The 16,885-nt window shown below is 48.9% G+C and overlaps 1 protein-coding gene across 8 annotated transcripts in view; it reads left to right on the top strand.

Annotated features, from left to right (window-relative positions):
• Positions 1–16,885, top strand: part of CTIF (cap binding complex dependent translation initiation factor) — a 286,564-nt gene that overhangs the window by 70,677 nt on the left and 199,002 nt on the right. For 6 of the 8 annotated variants that reach the window (XR_012380017.1, XM_073898235.1, XM_073898230.1 and 3 more), the window contains exons 2-3: positions 1,602–1,808; positions 6,950–6,997. Coding sequence is in view for 7 of the 8 variants with exons in the window: in XM_073898235.1 (XP_073754336.1) it covers positions 1,629–1,808; positions 6,950–6,997 (228 nt within the window). In the remaining variant the exon portion in view is untranslated. The remainder of the gene's footprint in view (positions 1–1,601; positions 1,809–6,949; positions 6,998–16,885) is intronic. The other 2 variants (XM_025886881.2, XM_025886880.2) reach the window with 1 other exon arrangement.

Genomic DNA, 16,885 nt, shown 5'->3' with positions numbered 1-16,885 from the left:
GCAGCTGCCCTGGGGTCCAGCGGAGGCAGGGCCCCATGCAGCAGCCAAAAGCCAAAATAGGAGCCAGGAAATCAGTTGAGGAATGTGAGTGTCCCCCCAGGCAGCTCTTCTTCCCCACCACCAGCACCAACCTCTGAAAAGGCCAGTGACGGTCTCGGGGAGTCCATGTTCATGGTCTCAGCAGCCTTTCTGGAACCCAGTGCCCTGTTTTGGATCCATTATAGTTGAAAACTCAACAGACCCTTGATAAGTTGGCAAATAACTGTGTTCCAAAAAAGTTCTCTACTAGTAATCCAAGGTCTTGAAATTCACATGCTCCTTTCAATATACAAGAACCTTGCCTTTATTATCAACAGTCACTTTCTAGATGCATGCAACCCCTTGTGGTCCCAGAGTCCTGTGTGTTATTCGGGTCTTCTTTGTGTATCTCCTGGTGGTGGTTTGGTAGAAGACCATTCTACTAGTTCTGATGATGAAACCGCATGCAGGCTGGGCTTCCTCCAGCTTGAATGCACTCCCCCATGGAAAGCAGCAGTTTTCCGATGACAAAAGGGACACCAGATAAGCCTGAAAGCCCCTTCCCATCTGGCCTAGAGCCTGTCAGAAGGAAGGGGAGGGTCTCTGGTGGGAAGGGACCCAGAGATGAGAAGGGTCCCAGTTCTCCCCACTTCCAGGTGGGAGCTTCGGGGGACAGGAGTAGGCAGTTGGGGGGGGTATCCCTGCAGGCCTGTGCCCCTGCAATGAATGGCTGGATTGACCCAGTCTGGTCAGGGAAGGACAGCAGTTCTGTGGGTGGACTTTAGCAAGTATCCCTAGAATGCCAGTCACGTGATGCCAGGCCAGCACAGAGAGAGGGCCCGAGGGCTCACGAGAGAGCCACATGCCTATGGAGGGTGGCCAGACGCCGCCCATGGCTAGCCCATGCTCTCCCAGACTCTTCATGTTCTGTCATTAAAAACCAGTCACATCCTTACAGACTGAGCATAGTGTGTCCTAGTCAGCTGCATCATAACAAGGCTGCAAAGTTGTGTATACACAGTTAAGGCCTACGGGCCTCACCTAATTTAGGGGGTAGTGTGGTGTCCCAAGAGAAAGCGTCTCTTTAGAAGGAGACATTTTCTTGCAGAACCCAGGCCCCTTAGGAGGTTTGTGTCTGGGGACCCTGGTACATCCCAGTGCTTGAGTCTGGGACGTCAAAGCCTGTGGTCTGTTTCATTCTGCCTTGTGGTAGATTTGGCTAACTCCAGGTTGGGAAATGGGGCTTGGCTGGGAAGCGGGGTCTGTCCCCTGCCGAATCCCACGTGGTAAGGTGCAGGTGTGGACTAAGACCCAACACTGCACAAGTTACTGCGTTGGCCAGTTAGGCAAGCTACCTGCCTTCCCTGGGCCTCAGTTTCCCTCCACGTGCAGGGAGACTTGTAGCGTATTCTTCACATTGAAGGCAAGCTGGTGCCCCACTCACTTCTCTGGGATGTTGGGAGGCCAAGATGCCGGGACGGATGAGGGAATGTTCCAGGAGCGGGCAGTGGTTCTCAAGTGGGGCGTCGTCCGCACCTCCCTCCCGCTGCGTCTCACCGAGCCTGCTGTTCTGTCTCCTGCAGCCCCCACACAGCCCCTGAGCTGGAGGGATGGAGAACTCCTCTGCTGCGTCAGCCTCATCCGAGGCTGGGAGCAGCCGCTCCCAGGAGATCGAGGAGCTGGAGCGCTTCATTGACAGCTACGTGCTCGAGTACCAGGTGCAGGGGCTGTTGACCGACAAGACGGAGGGGGATGGTGAGAGCGAGCAGACGCAGTCCCACGTCTCCCAGGTGAGCGCCGGCGGGGCCTGGGTAGGTGCAGGGGCCCTGGCAGACTCCAGTGGGGGGGGAGGGAACCCTAAATCCAGGGAGCATCTAGTTGCCTGGCCCTTGATTGCTGAGGCGTGGGTGGCCCAGGTGGCAGAGTCTGAGATCCAGGCGGGAAGCCCCTCTGCTCCACTGCGCCCCCATCCCGCGCCACTGGGCCGCTGGGGCCTGGCCAGACTCACAGGTCATTGAACACACGTTTATCGAGAGCCTGCTATGTGCTAAGCACAGTTCCCTGTCCTCCACAAGCTTATGTTCTAGAAGAGATCTGGAGATGGTGGCTTCTCCAGAATGCACCATCATAAAAGGCTATAACTTGGGAACATTTTCTCTGATTTCAAATACACGCAGTTGTTGGCAGCCAAAAGCTGAGTCTCAGGCAGTCACTGAGGGCTCTGTGTGCCAGCCCTAGGTAGGCGCCTGAGGCCTTCTGACCAGAATGCAAGGTTGGTGTTACCTGCTCCTGGGCTAGTCTGTGGCAGCCCTGGCCTTGGGTGGAAAGCAGACTTGGCCAACCGTGGGCTAAGATTCGGAAATGTTGAGTTCTCAAGACTAAAGTGTGAACCATTAAGGGTAGTGGTGATATCACATGCATCTTTCCTTAATACCGTAAATCCTCGGGAGATAATTGGTTCAAGAGCTGGTTCCCGATTTCCTTCTAGCTGCCTGTGTGACTTTGGGCAAACCCTTCGACTTCCCTGAGCCTTGATTTTCTTAGCTGGCGAATGGGGATTATCCTCTTGCCTCGGGAATGTTGGAAGGTCAAAGGTGCTAAGAGGCTCCCAAAGCTACAGAGAAGCAGGGTGTTTCCTGCACAAGGAGACACGGGGCGCATTTCTTCTCCTGTTTGGGATGGGAGCTGGGTCTCAGGTGTTCACCCTTTGCCCTTGTTGTCCCACTGCAAGCCGGGTCCCCTCTGACCAATGGAGGGGAGCCACTGGGGTACCCTGCTTTGGAGAAAAAGCCAAGTGCAACAAGCTGGCTGCTCGCTGTCTGGGTGGGCAGAAGATCCAGACCCTCTGGCCATTTAGGAAGCCAGAGGAAACCTGGAACTAGGGACCAGGGGTCAACCTGGGACATTTGGAGGCCCTGGTGGTCCCACATCTTACCCCACGGGGGCAGGGAAGAGAAAAATCGGCCCCGAGAGAGAAGTGGGAATGTATGTGATGCTTTCCTTCGTGTCCTTGAAGTTCTAAATCACAATTCACAATTAGCATAAGCTTGTAATGCATCCATGATTCACTCTACAAGTGTGTATCGAGCACCTACCCCATGCCTGACACCATTCTAGGGCTGGGTATCTGGGAGTGAGCCAAAGAGGTATAAAGCTCTGCCCTCATGGGCCTTACATTCGAGGGTGGGTGATAATTGCTGTGGAGAAAAATAAATTAAGAAAACAAAATAGGGAGTGATGAGGGTGAGGAGGGGTTTGCAGTTTTAAGTAGGCTATCAGGAAAGATGTCACCGAAGTAGGTGAGGGGTGAGCTGTGCAGGTATCTCGGGCATAAACCTAGCTGGAAGAGTATTCCAGGGACAGCAAGGCGGCTAAGGTGCAGAGCAAAAGGGAGAGCCAGAGGGGGTGGGTCGGGGAGAAAAGAGGGTCATGTTGACAAGAGGTGCAGGCGCCGAGCCCAGGGGTCTGCTAGCACTGAGCAAGCAGGGTTGGGAGGAGGAGCCAGCCAGAGACCAGGAGTGGGGCTGGCAGGGAGGCGGAAGCAAAACCAGGCAGGGTGAAGTTCTGGGAGCCCCCAGGGAGGATGTGTTCAAGGATATGGGGGGCGGGTTGGCTGTGTCGACGGCAGCTGCTGGGCCGTGGATTAGAAAGACCAAGAAGGACCTGACCAAGCTATGGGGGCTCTTAAGGGGACCCTAGCTAGAGAGGTGCCCATCAAGTGGCAGGAGCTAACATTAAGGAGATGGGTTGCAGATGTCGGGGGTAATACGGATCCTCTATGTATTACAGGGGTGTCTCTGTAGAGGGGAGAGACCTGGTATTTGGGGAAGTGAGGTCAAAACGGAAGCATCCACATGTCGTATGCATGGATGGGAGTGGTCTGGGGCAGAGGGGAGGCTCCATGGAGCCATGGCCTTGAGTAAAGGAGAAGGCTTGGCCTTGGCTTGGGTCCCCGGCGGCTCACCCACAATCACAGAGCAGGGGTTTCCAGGCTTGTAGCTGTGCTTCCAGAATGACCCGTCGTTGTGCAACACAGCTGTGAGTTTCTCCAGCTACTTTCAGCCACGATGGCGCAGGTGCAAGTGCAGAGTTACAGAACTGAATTTAACCAGGACTGAGGTTTCTCTGGGCAATGCCACTGGAGGGAAAGAAGGAGGAAGGAGTCAGGTGGAGTCAGGACAGTGCCTTCCCTGACACTGAGCCAGGCAAGGACAGGAATAAGGACCCAAGGCAGCGATAGGTGCTGAAGAGTGGTGGGTCAGTGGATTGGGGGTCCCTAGGGTGTTGGTGAGTGGCTGGAGTCCTGCAGGAGTGAGCAGCAAAGGGGAGTGTCCAGGAGTGGATGTTGGAAGTCCAAGGCAGCAGGTGCAGTAGTTGGCAATGAAAGGCTGGCCACAAGCATGGAGATATTGGGCAGAGAAGAGATCAAGAGGAGGGGCTGTGGAGCTGATTGGCAGGGCACAGGAACCGCCATCACTGACATCGACAGGTGCCGGAAGAGGTGGCCACGATCCAGGAGAAAAGTCTTCAGGAAGTACAGGGACTGAGGGGGGGGTGGGTGACCTGGGGGTCTACAGGTGACTGTAAGGAGGGGATGCCTTGCCTGATGATGTGTTAGTTTCAACCACCTTTATCATAGAGTTAACAATATCATCACCTGGAGTGGCGGGGGGAGGGGTCCTAGACTAGACTGGACAATTTCCAAGGGAAATAAACCTCTTTCGGTCGTGGAGGGCAGGAAGGGGAGGGAATTAGGTGAACCAACTCTTGCATACTCCCATAAGCATCCTGGAGCACACTTCCCTGGGAGCAGGCCCCGGGGACGGGGTGTGGGGCTGGCCTGGCCCGTGCTGCCTGCCTCCCGCACTATGTGGTCTCCAGCAGGGCATCCTTCAGAGGCTCCTCCTCCTGAAGTAGGCTCCTCTTAAAGGAGGAGTGTCCATAGATGCCGTGAAGCTTCACCCCAGAGGAATGCCTGACGAATGGTAGAATTTCTGTTCCCAGGGCAGCCACCGGGGAGATAATTCTGGAAGCAGGGGCCCTCCTGGTGTCTCTGGCCTCCCTGTGGTGATGGCGGTGCTCTCAAGATGTCGAGCAGATAGAGACGTGCCCTCACTCTGGGCCCTGCCCTTGCAGCTCCCGCTCCTGGGAGAGGTCGGGCCTGACCATGTTTGGATGTCCACATCTGCGGGGCCTTTCAAACAGACGTTTGTTGTGAGGCCACTTGTGACATCTGACGCGTTCCTCAAACTTTATGCGTTCTCCGATGTTCCTGGAAGAACGCAAACACCTGGCAAGACCCCAGGGTCTGCCTGTGTACCTCTGGCCAAGGAGGGATATTTTAACCCCACGCCCAGCAAACCTGCTACCAGACGCCCACAGACACAGCTGGGGTGCAGACTCCAGGGCAGGGGCAGCTGTGGACAGCTCTCAGTAAGGCTAGGGTTAGATGTGTTTTTGGCACACTTCTTTAAAAAAAATAAAGTCTCTGTTGACACAGCTTTAAGAGAAGTCTTTCTGCTAGAGCACTTTTGCTTGTTCTTATTTAACCTGATGACTATTTTAAATGGAAGCCAAGAACCAAAAAAAAACCCTCAGAGAATGTCCCCATCTGCCTGTCTGCGGTGGTGTTTTGATGTTTCTGGGAGAGGAAAATTGTTAAGAATCTTGGAAATGTTGAGAAAACTTGAGAGAGTGGAGAATAATGTTGCTTTTCAGTTGGTGGGACCATTTTTTTAGGATCTGAGAGATGATAGTTGACCCTCAGAGGAAAATACCTCGTGATGCTTGTAGCAGCATTGCTAAAGGAGGGGGGCTCTTAAGGGGACCCTAGCTAGAGAGGTGCCCATCAAGTGGCAGGAGCTAACGTTAAGGAGATGGGTTGCAGATGTCGGGGGTAATACGGATCCTCTATGTATTACAGGGGTGTCTCTGTAGAGGGGAGAGACCTGGTATTTGGGGAAGTGAGGTCAAAACGGAAGCATCCACATGTCGTATGCATGGATGGGAGTGGTCTGGGGCAGAGGGGAGGCTCCATGGAGCCATGGAGCTCCTCCTTTAGCAACAACTAGGAAGAAAGATGGATGGACAAATGGATGCATGCATGGATGGTTAGATGGATGGTTGGAAAGAGATTAGATAGATAGATAGATAGATAGATAGATAGATAGAGCGAGCGAGCCAGTGAGTTTCCTTTTCTTTAGATGAGTAACCAAGAGAATGTATGTCCTAAGTTTCCCAATACTTTTAGGATACCATATTTAAAATTACACGCCCCACCACCCACCCACCACACATACATTTCAGGAGCGCATGCCTTCCAGTGGATTCTAAGTCCATAAAAGCACATCCTGAAGGTTGTCTTCACTCTGTCTTTGAGAGAAGGGAGGATTATAGCCCTGTTCCACAGGAGAGAAGACTGCTGGAGTACAGATGTGGGACGGGACCAAACCACACTGCTTGGTGGTGGCTGATCCGGGGCCCAACCCTTCCCTACCCACTTCTGGCCACCAGACTTGAGCTCCACTGTCGAATGGGTAGAATGTAGGGACATTGTAAAGAGCAGACACATTTAATGAAAGCCTATTTCCCCATAAATTCTTGGGAACAGGTGAAACGAAGAACCAGTGAGGTTAAAAATAACTTCCTATGGTCCTTTTTGACGTTGTCAGGCACTTGAGGCTCCTAGGTTTTGTCTAAAATGCAGAGTGTCCTTAGCAAGAGCGGTTGCAGCCGTGCAGATGTAAAGAATGGGATGCGAGTATTCAGACTGGCGTGACTTCTCTCACTCACAGTGTTTTTCCTTCTCTTTTTCTTCGTGTTTTTCCTTCATTCTGCCTTCCCTGTTCACTGTTCCCTCATCCCCCTTTAATCTCATTCCTTCATTTCCTCCTGCCCTTCGCACACTCTCCCCTGCTGTATTCACTCGTAGGAGGAAGCGCTCAATGGTGGACCACCCATGAAAGGCTTAACTGAAGAAGTGAGTTTAAGGGGAATTGTGGGAGGGTTGAGCATGGGGGCCTCATTTTCTTAGAGATACAATTTATTTTTAATTACATGAGTCCTCTATGTGTACATTCTTACGGTACACAAGAATTCTAACATTAACAATAAAATCTCCCTTAGCTGCTGCCTCATTCCACTGCCTTGATTGGTGAGTTAACTTCATCACTCTTTTTAATGCGTTTACCAACCTATGTATAACATAGGACTTTTAGAAATACATTCTTTCAAAATCATAAATCAGGGGCGCCTGGGTGGCTCAGTCGGTTAAGCGTCTGCCTTCGGCTCAGGTCATGATCCCGGGGTCCTGGGATCGAGCCCCGCATCGGGCGCCCTGCTCCGCGGGAAGCCTGCTTCTCCCTCTCCCACTCCCCCTGCTTGTGTTCCCTCTCTCGCTGTATCTTTGTCTGTCAAATAAATAGAATCTTTAAAAAAAATCATAAATGAATGATTTATGATTTTTTTAAGCCATGAGTATATTGTTCAATGACCTACATCTTTCACCTTGCTGTATGCCCTGGGGATTCTTCCAGCCTTGTAAACCCACTGTGTTCTGTTTAATGGCTACATAGTAGTCCATACCATGGATGTCCTAGAGTTTAACATTCATCTGCTGAGGGGGTTTCAGGAAACTTCTGAATTTTCCCCTGGAAATATAAGATACTTCAATGAGTGTTACTGAACGTGCCTCTGCCTGCACATATAAAAGTGTTTATTTAGGTAGATGCTGAGAAATAGAATCATTTTTAATAGCTATCGTCAGATTGTTTCCTAAAATGTTCTGTTTTTCACACCACCACCGGTGTATTGGGACAAATCATCTCTTGGCGTCTTAATTTGCATCTTCTTGATGTCCAGTGAGGTTGTGTCCCTTTTTAATCTGATTATCAGTCATTTTTTAATGAGTTAAAATTGTACTTTTAAAGCAACAATTGGAAAAACAGAGGCAATCAGGAAACAGAGGAAGAAACCCAGCATAATTTTGTGATAAAACTAATGTCATTTTTGGGTATTATTTTTTCTTTATATACCTCTTACAACATTGAACTTCTTGCATACATGCAGTTTTTAGCTCACTCATTTATTTAGCATGATCTCCTAGACATCGTTTGGTGGTTTGGGGCATAAAGCATAATTGTTTAAATCTGCCCCTTTTCTGCTAATCACTATTGGTTAAAGAGTGAAGTATAATTAAAGCTAACGTTTTGTTGATTCAAGCCCTGTTCTAAGCTCTGGGGATAAACTCAAGAACAGAATGAACCATAATCCTTGCCCCCCACCTCCCAGCCCTTCTTTTCGAATGGAGAAAGACAGATGACAGGCGATGAAGGAAATAGGATGATAGGAGATGTTATACACCCGACTGGGCAGGAGAGGGGCAGTGCTGGGCTGTCCCAGGGAGCTCACTTAGACTTTTGAGCAAAGATTTGAAGAAAGTGAGAGAATGAGGCCACATGGAACCAGAGTTCCAGGCAAAGGGAATGTCGAGGGCCCAGCTCTGGTGTGGGAGTGTGTCCTGCTTCGAGGAACAGCTTGAGGGCCCAGTCTGGCTGGAGCGAAGTGAGCAAGGGGGAGTGTCATAGAAGAGCCAGCTCTGCAGGGCCTTTCCCTCCCTGGTGAAGACTCTGGCATTTTCTCTAGTGCAACAGGATGATGCTAGAGGGTTTTGAGCAGAGGATGGGTATGGTATGACTGGCTAAATCGGATCACTCAGGATGCTGTGTGGAGAAGCAGCTATGGTAAGGGGCTGGCCGTGGGGAGTGGTCAGGAAAGGAAACAGGGAGACCAGGAAGCTGTTTGGCTGGTCCAGACAAGAGATAATGATGGCTTGGAGCAGTGGGGTCACCGTGCAGGTGGTAAAAGTCAGTCAGATTCTTGTTATACCTTAAAGGTACAGATAACATGATTTTCTGATGAATAACCCTTAGGATTTTAGCCTGAGTAAATGGAGGAATAGACTGCAGAAATGAGAGATATATAGGAGACCCTGAGAGTAGCTTTGGGGAGCAAAGATCAAGAGTTGAGTTTTGGAACGTGAAAGGTTTAAGATAGTATTAATGTCTTGGTGGAGATGCTGATCAAGCAGGTAGATGTGCGGAGGTGGCGTTCAGAGGAGAGGAATGACCTGGAGACTTACGTCTGCCAATAGTAGCACATGGATGGCATTTTAAGCCCAGGAATGAGGGAGCTTAGAGAAGAGGGTCCCTACGAGACTGAGGAGATGAGCAGGAACTAACAAAGAATACTGAAGTGTGTCCATATGAACTCATTTACTCTTCACAACAATTCTGTGAAGCTACTATTATTGTTGCCAGCTTACAGGGGAGGAAGCTAAGGCACAGAGAGGTTGAATAAGTTGCCCAAGGTCACACAGCAAGTATGTGGCCAGTCTGAGGTCTGAGCCAGGTGGTCTTACTCCGGTTGCCATACACTTAACCTCTCTACTGCTGGTAGTTTCTTTTAATTATTACAGTTGGGGGAAATTGAGTCTTTGGGATAAAGTGGCTCATAGAGTCCAAGGTCATAGAGTAAGTGATAGAGCGGGAATAGGAACTCAAGATTCACTGCTTCAAGAATGCGAGCTCCTAGTCACTTCATTATGCTGCTTCTACAACAGGGAAGTTGGGTTTTTTTTCTTTTTTTTTTTTTAAGATCCCATTTATTTATTTGAGAGAGAGAGAATGAGAGATAGAGAGCACAAGACGGAAGAGGGTCAGAGGGAGAAGCAGACTCCCCGCTGAGCAGGGAGCCCGATGCGGGACTCGATCCCAGGACTCCAGGATCATGACCTCAGCCGAAGGCAGTCGCCCAACCAACTGAGCCACCCAGGAGCCTGGGGGTTTTTTTTCTTTTTAAGACAGGAGGGAAAAGCCTTTCTTCCTCTCTCAAATCTCAGTCCTTGGGCAGCACCTCCTCCCCCTTCCACACGAGGCTTTTCTGGAGCATCACATGGATGGAGAGTGGGCTACCAACGAGTCTCTGCTCCCACCTCCCCTTCTTGTTTCTCCTCTCCATGGACAAGGAGCCCATGTGCCCAGCATAAAGGAACTCGTTCCAGACTTTGAGAAGCTCAGTCTGTAGGCTGGCAGGATTCTGCTCCTGGCTGGCCTACGTCTGAGCTCTGTGAGATGGTGAGGAAGCCACGTCCCCTTTCTGGGCATTGCGAGAAGACAGTGGCTCCCACTTGACCTTCAAACTGCTCCCTGGGAGGTCCTGCAGCCCCCTTGATTAAGAAGCGCTGGGTAAGATGACTTTTTAAATGATTTTTCACTTTGAAATAAATTCAGATGTAAATAAAAACGGCAATAATAGTACAAAGAACCCCTGTCTCTCCTTCACCCAGAGTATCCGATTATTCATATTTTACCACTTTGCTTTCTGCCTCTCTCTTCCCTCAGAAACAGAGAGAGAGATTCTATAAAGAGATTTTTTTTTATTTGAGAGTAAGTTGCGGACTCTCCTTTATTCCTAAACACTTCAATGTGTGTTTTCTAAGAACAGGGACATTCTCTTACATAGTCATAGTATAGGAAATAAACATTGAAACAGTATTATTATTTAATCTATAGACCTTATATTTCACCAGTAATATCCTTTATAGCAAAGACAGAAAGAAAGAAATTGTAGGTTCCTCAAAAATTAAACATAGAATTACCATGTGATGCAGCAGTTCTACTTCTGGATATATATCCCAAAGAATTCAAAGCAAGGATGTGAAGAGATATTTACGCACCCATATTTATAGCAGCATTATTCACAATAACCAAAAGGTGGAAACTACCCAAGTGCCCATCAGTAGATGACTGGATAAACCAAATGTGGTCTATCCATACAATGAAATAGTATTGAAGCTCAAGAAAAAAAAGGAAGTTCTATGACATGCACAACGTGGATGAATCTCGAGGACTTTATGCTCGGTGAAATAAACCAGACACAGAAGGACAGATACTGTATGATTCTACTTCCATGAGACACTTAGAATAGTAAAGTTCACAGAGAATGAAGGTGGAATAGTGAAATGGGTAACGGGCTAGGAGGCTGGGGGCTGGAGGTTAGTGTTTGATGGGGACAGAGTTTCAGTTTGGGATGATAAAGAAGTCCTGGAGATGGGCGCCTGGGTGGCTCAGTCGGTTAAGCGTCTGCCTCTGGCTCAGGTTATGATCCCAGAGTCCTGGGATCGAGTCCTGCATCGGGCTCCCTGCTCAGTGGGGAGTCTGCTTCTCCCTCTGCCCCTCCTTCCCCCCACTCGTGCTCGCTCTTCTCTTAAAAAATAAATAAATAAAATCTTAAAAAAAAAAAGAAAGAAAGAAAGAAAAGGTCCCGGAGATTAATGGTGGTGGCGGCTGCGTGGTGATGTGAATGTACTTAATGCCACTGAAATATACTCTGAAAAAAGGGTAAAATGGTACATTTTATGTTCTGTATATTTTACTATAATAAAAAAAATTTCTGGTTCAGGGTCTAATCCAAGATCACACATTGCATTTAGTATCCAACACTTTTATTGGCTCTTTGAATGAAAAGCTATTTATGCCTTTACTCATTCTGCCACTTTTTGGCCATGTAACCCTGGGTAAGTTAGCAGCCATGCTATGCCTCAAATTCCGTATCTGCAAAGTGGGCATAATAAAGGTGCCTAGATCTCTGTGAAGAGTAAATGTTAATATATGTAATGGGCTAGATGTAAATGAAATCTTTATATATTCTGACAAACTAATTCTTGCTATACACCCTGCGAGTAGCCTTTCACTTGGCTTTAATATTGTTCATGATTTCTTTTGTCACACAGAAGTTTTAGAATTCAGTGTAGTCTAAAACTCCTATCTTGGCATTTAATCGACTTGGAATGTGCTGTTGACAGATAGTACGAGGCAGACATCGAGAGCAATTTTTCTTCACTTTCCTCCAGTTGTCTCAATCCCGGTGTTTATTGATGATTTCTCCTTTCCCCTGTTTGGAAACACTCACCTTATCATTATACAATCTATGATCTAAAATCCCATTTGTACATCTGTTTGTTTGTGGATGCAGTTTTGTTCAGTTATCTCTTTGTCTCATCCTGGGTGAGACATACTGAGTCAACTTGCTGGTTTGGCTCAAGCCTTGTAATATACTTGGGTATCAGGAAGTGCAATCCCTGGGGAGCTTTATACCACTGAAAAGTGGGGTCCACCCTCAGCCTCCCCCACCCTGTGCTCCTCCTACCCCAGGGTTCAAGGGGTTCCCCTGTCTTTCACCACGTGTGCTCCTAAAATACTGTCCCTCCTGGGATGCAAATGACAGAGAGTAGATTATAATTTTTTTATTGTGTAATTAATTATTTATTTATTGTTTAAGATTTTTATTTTAAGTGATCTCTACACCCAATGTGGGGCTTGAACTTATAACCCCGAGATCAAGAGTCGCATGCTCCCCCCAGCTGAGCCAGCCAGGTGCCCCTACTGTGAAAAAAATTTAAATGTGCCGATAAGAGTGAAGAATACTAGAATAAGCATCTATTTTGGGTATAGAATAAGCATCTATACTCCCGTTTATGAAACCTTCACCCCGTGCCATCTGTGTTTCAGATTTTTAAAGTAAGAAATAAATTATAGCAGCAGGGTGGAGGCCCCGCACTACTCACTCGATGTCCATCGTTCCCATATATAAAAAATATCCCACTTTTCCTGCCTCCTTGTGTTCAATGACCTTTTCCGGAGGACACCACCTCTTCTTCCAGAGGACTTCCTCCTAGCAGCAAACCAGTTTCCCTTGAAGGAGAAACTCTCTAGTGTTGGAATCAGGCATCGGGGTGGGACAGCTGAGCCTGCTTTCCAGGTGGGGGCCCTTCTCTCTGTTCTGGAATCATCTCATACAGATAAGGACAGGTTCAGGGAAGGTCTGCGTCTGGAGATTTTTCTAGGCAATAGCTCAGAAAAGGCTAGGGGGAGGCAGGAGGTGGGGGCTACAGCCTAAGAGCAATCCCAGCAGAGGTGGGGAAGGGAGAGTTCCCAAGGGGCTTTAGGACCAAGGAAGGAACCCTCATCCCTGCTGGAGGTGATCCCAGCACCAGGCAGCAGCAGGGAAGAGGAGGTCCCACAGCCCAGTGGGTACAGCTGTCCCACCCCGATGCCTAATTCCAACACTAGAGAGTTTCTCCTTCAAGGGAAACTGGTTTGCTGCCAGGAGCAAGTCCTCTGGAAGAAGAGGTGGTGTCCTCCGGAAAAGGTCATTGAACACAAGGCGGCAGGAAAAGTGGGACATTTTTTATATATGGGAACAATGGACATCGAATGAGTAGTGCGGGGCCTCCACCCTGGAGAGCAGGCTGCTCCTGCAGGGTTTGGAGGTGGTGCCTCGCAAGCCCAGTGGGTACAGCTTTGTGGGATAAGTGCAGGGATTCACGCTTAATTCCTTCTTGGGGCACAGGAAAGCTGTGCACAACTGGGCCACACAGTCCCTTCTGCAACCACTTTGCCCAGGGGCCTGCCTGTATGCAGCCCTGACTGGGTCTCTGCGGTGGGTTTCTGCAGACTTTATCGCCTTGCTTGCTCTCCTTCACACAGATCAGCTCCTCTGCTTGCTGCTTGTCTGTACCATGCTCTCAGATCCATTTCTTCATTTCCATCTCTGCCTCCACTGCCAGTGGAAACCTGGACGCTGGACTCAGAGTCTCCTGACCCGCTCCCCGCCCCGCCCCCATCCGGGCTAGTTAGCCTTCCCTAACACAGCTCTGATGACGCCCTCCCCTAGCAGGGTCACCCCCTTCTTCTGACCCGAAAAGTCTCCAAGTGCCTTGACCAGAGAGAGTTGTGCTTGCTGCAATCGGCCTCTGAGCTGAAGACTGTCCCACTGCCTGTGTCCACGCCCAGCCTCGCGCTTCTCCGGGAATCCCCACTTGGCCCATTTTCCTTCCCCACAGCCCCCTCCCCCGGCCCCCGGCCAAGGGCATAACTCTTCCTTCTCTCAGCCTTGCCTTCCACCTGGCATCGCTGTATCAGACAGCTCGCCTCTCCCACGAAGGGAGGTGCTTATTGCAGGTCCTACACGGAAAGCGCCCAGGAAATGTCTTCTGGTTGGAGGATACTAAGTTAGGGATGACTTTGACAAAGCAGAGCCATCTCTCAGGAGCTTGGAACCGCTCTCGGAAAGCCTAACCAGGGGGTGAGGTTACCTCTGGCAGTGTGTGAAACCTCAGCCTTCTCTCTGCTTGCTTGGCAAGGGGAGCTGTCGAGCCTCTCCGCCCTGCTTGCTGACCCCAGGAGTGTGCCCACCCACGATTCACTCCTCCAGGAGATGTCACACAGGTGCTGTGCAGCTGGGGGTGACACCTGGGATGGGGGGAAGCCTTTCTCTGCAAGGCTGTCCTAGGATGGGATGGAGGGTGCGTGATCCCAGCCAGTACTAGCCGCGGGCCTTGGCCACCCTCTACCCTGTCATGGAAAGGAGCCCCAGCCAGGAAAGGAGAAGCCACTGCAAGGGTATAAAACAGAAGAATTGTTTTTATGGTAGTTTAAACACTTTATGCACATATGTAGATACATATGTGTATCTGTATATATCATTCAAAAAATATGTATGTATACATACATATATGTATTACTTATTATTTTGAAATTATTTTAATTAAACTTAAGGCAAAGGTATAAACATAGTACAGTGTGTTCCCATGGACCCGTCCAGCTTCCCCTAATACGAACACCTTACATCACCATAGTACAATAATGAGAACTAAGGAATTAACATTGGTATCATGAGACTTTATTCAGATTTCACCAGTTTTCCCACAAACGTCCCTTTTTCTGTTCCAAGATCCAGATTTGCATCCAGCTTTCATGTCTCCGTATTCTCCTCCAGTCTGTGCACCCTTCCTGGGTCTGGTTTTCCGTGACCTTGACTTGAGGAGTGCTGGTTACTTGTTTCATAGAAAGAAAATCTCCCTGATTAGATTGAGGTTGTACATTTTTGGCAAGAACACTTCAGAAGCAATGTGCTCTCTTGAGCACATCATACTCGGAAGTCCATGATGTCGGTAGGCTTCGTTATGGCCAGTGTTATCCCCCATCTCTTGGTTGAGGTGGTGTCTGGTGGATTTCTCACTTTCCTTCATATAATTAATTAATATATTTATTATAATTAATAATTGATATAATTAATAAATATATTGGGGGAGATGCTTTGAGACTGCAAATATCCAGAGGGAATGTAATCCAGGCAATTGGTAACCCAGATGATAAAAGAGCTGAGAAGTGAAATAAGCCAGATATCAGCAATCCCAGGAAGCCAATCCCACCTCCAGGCCTGAGGTACAAAAGGAGGAGATGGTGTTGCCAGAGCCTGGGAGTCAGGGTCATGCACAGAAGGCCTATCTGGTGAGGTCTGGGGCCATGAAGGAGACCCAGTCCCTGCCAGCAGGGCCCTCCCTGAGGCATAGGGAGAGGGGAGAAACCAGCACCTTGGCTTCTTCCTTCTTTCTGCCTCCCAGTAGCCGAACCGAGCTGGAAGCCAGCTGACACAGGAGGCTGGGAATTGTAGTCTGCAGGGGTCAGCTCCTCGGCAGTGCCCAACAAGGATGGGCCAGACATGGCTATTAGGACACACTTGCCCGGGACTGCTGCCCCACTGTTTCCCTCGAGCTGTGCCATCCAGTATTGTAGCCACTAGTCACGTGTGTCTCAAACATTTGAAATGTGGCTGGTCCAATCGGACATGTTCTCTAAGTAGATTTCAAAAACTTGGTGTGGAAAGAAGAATATGAAAGATCTGATTAATATTGTTTTGGGGCACCTGGGTGGCTCAGTCGGTTAAGAGTCCAACTCTTGATTTTGGCTCAGGTCATGATCTCAGGGTTATGAGATCGAGCCCTGCATGGGGCTCTGCGCTCAGCGAGGAATCCGCTTGAGATTCTCTCTCCCTCTCCCTCTGCCCCTCCCCTCCCACACATTCTCTCTCTCTCTCTCTCTCTCTCTCAAATAAATAAATAAATTTTTAAAAATAATGTCTTGTATTAATTACCTGTTGAAGTGATCATATTTTGGATATATTGACATAAAATATATTATTAAATTTAAGTTAACCTTTTCCTTTTAAAAAAAAATCTGGCTGCTAGATCATTTTAAATTACCTCTGTGGCTCCTATTTGTGGCCCTCATCTTATTTCATTTGGATAGGGCTGCTCTTATACAGGCCTGTGTCAGCAGCGCTGCAACAAAGGTCATGCCCTTGACCCACAGTCAGGAGGGTGTGACCAGCTAAGGTTTTATAACACCGGGACTGCACTGGCCTCGAGCCATTCACACTCAGTCTGTTTTGACCAAGTATGTCAAATAGAGATATTGGGCTCCTCTGCTCTTCGTGTGTTGGTGTGGGTCAAGGTCAGTGTTCAACATTAGCCTAAGGGGCTAGCTAACATTTAACGATAATTAAAAACACCACCATATGGCTCGATGACACCTTACAGAGGAAAAGCTGTACTGTTACAACTACTTAATATCTCTACAGTGTTGGGCGCCTGGGTGGCTCAGTTGGTTAAAGCGACTGCCTTCGGCTCAGGTCATGATCCTGGAGTCCCCGGATCGAGTCCCACATCAGGCTCCCTGCTCAGCAGGGAGTCTGCTTCTCCCTCTGACCCTCTTCCCTCTCGTGCTCTCTATCTCTCTCATTCTCTGTCTCTCAAATAAATAAATAAAATCTTTTAAAAAATATATCTCTACAGTGTTTTTGTACGTTTACAGAAGTCCTTCATTTCAACCTTGCAGTCAGCCAGCCTTGCTGGCCCCGTGTCGTAGATGACCAGACAAAGCCTGGGAAATGCATGGATTTCAGCGGCTCTCAGACTTCTGGTGCATCACTAGGGGAGTTTGTCAAAACACAGCAGCTCAGCTCC

The sequence above is a fragment of the Callorhinus ursinus genome, unplaced genomic scaffold, assembly GCF_003265705.2.
Source record: "Callorhinus ursinus isolate GAN/ISIS: 27379988/994484 unplaced genomic scaffold, GSC_fseal_2.0 scaffold11, whole genome shotgun sequence".
In the NCBI taxonomy this organism is placed as follows: domain Eukaryota; kingdom Metazoa; phylum Chordata; class Mammalia; order Carnivora; family Otariidae; genus Callorhinus; species Callorhinus ursinus.
Note: the sequence above shows the minus strand (reverse complement) of the source record. Positions and strands in the feature narration are given on the sequence as shown.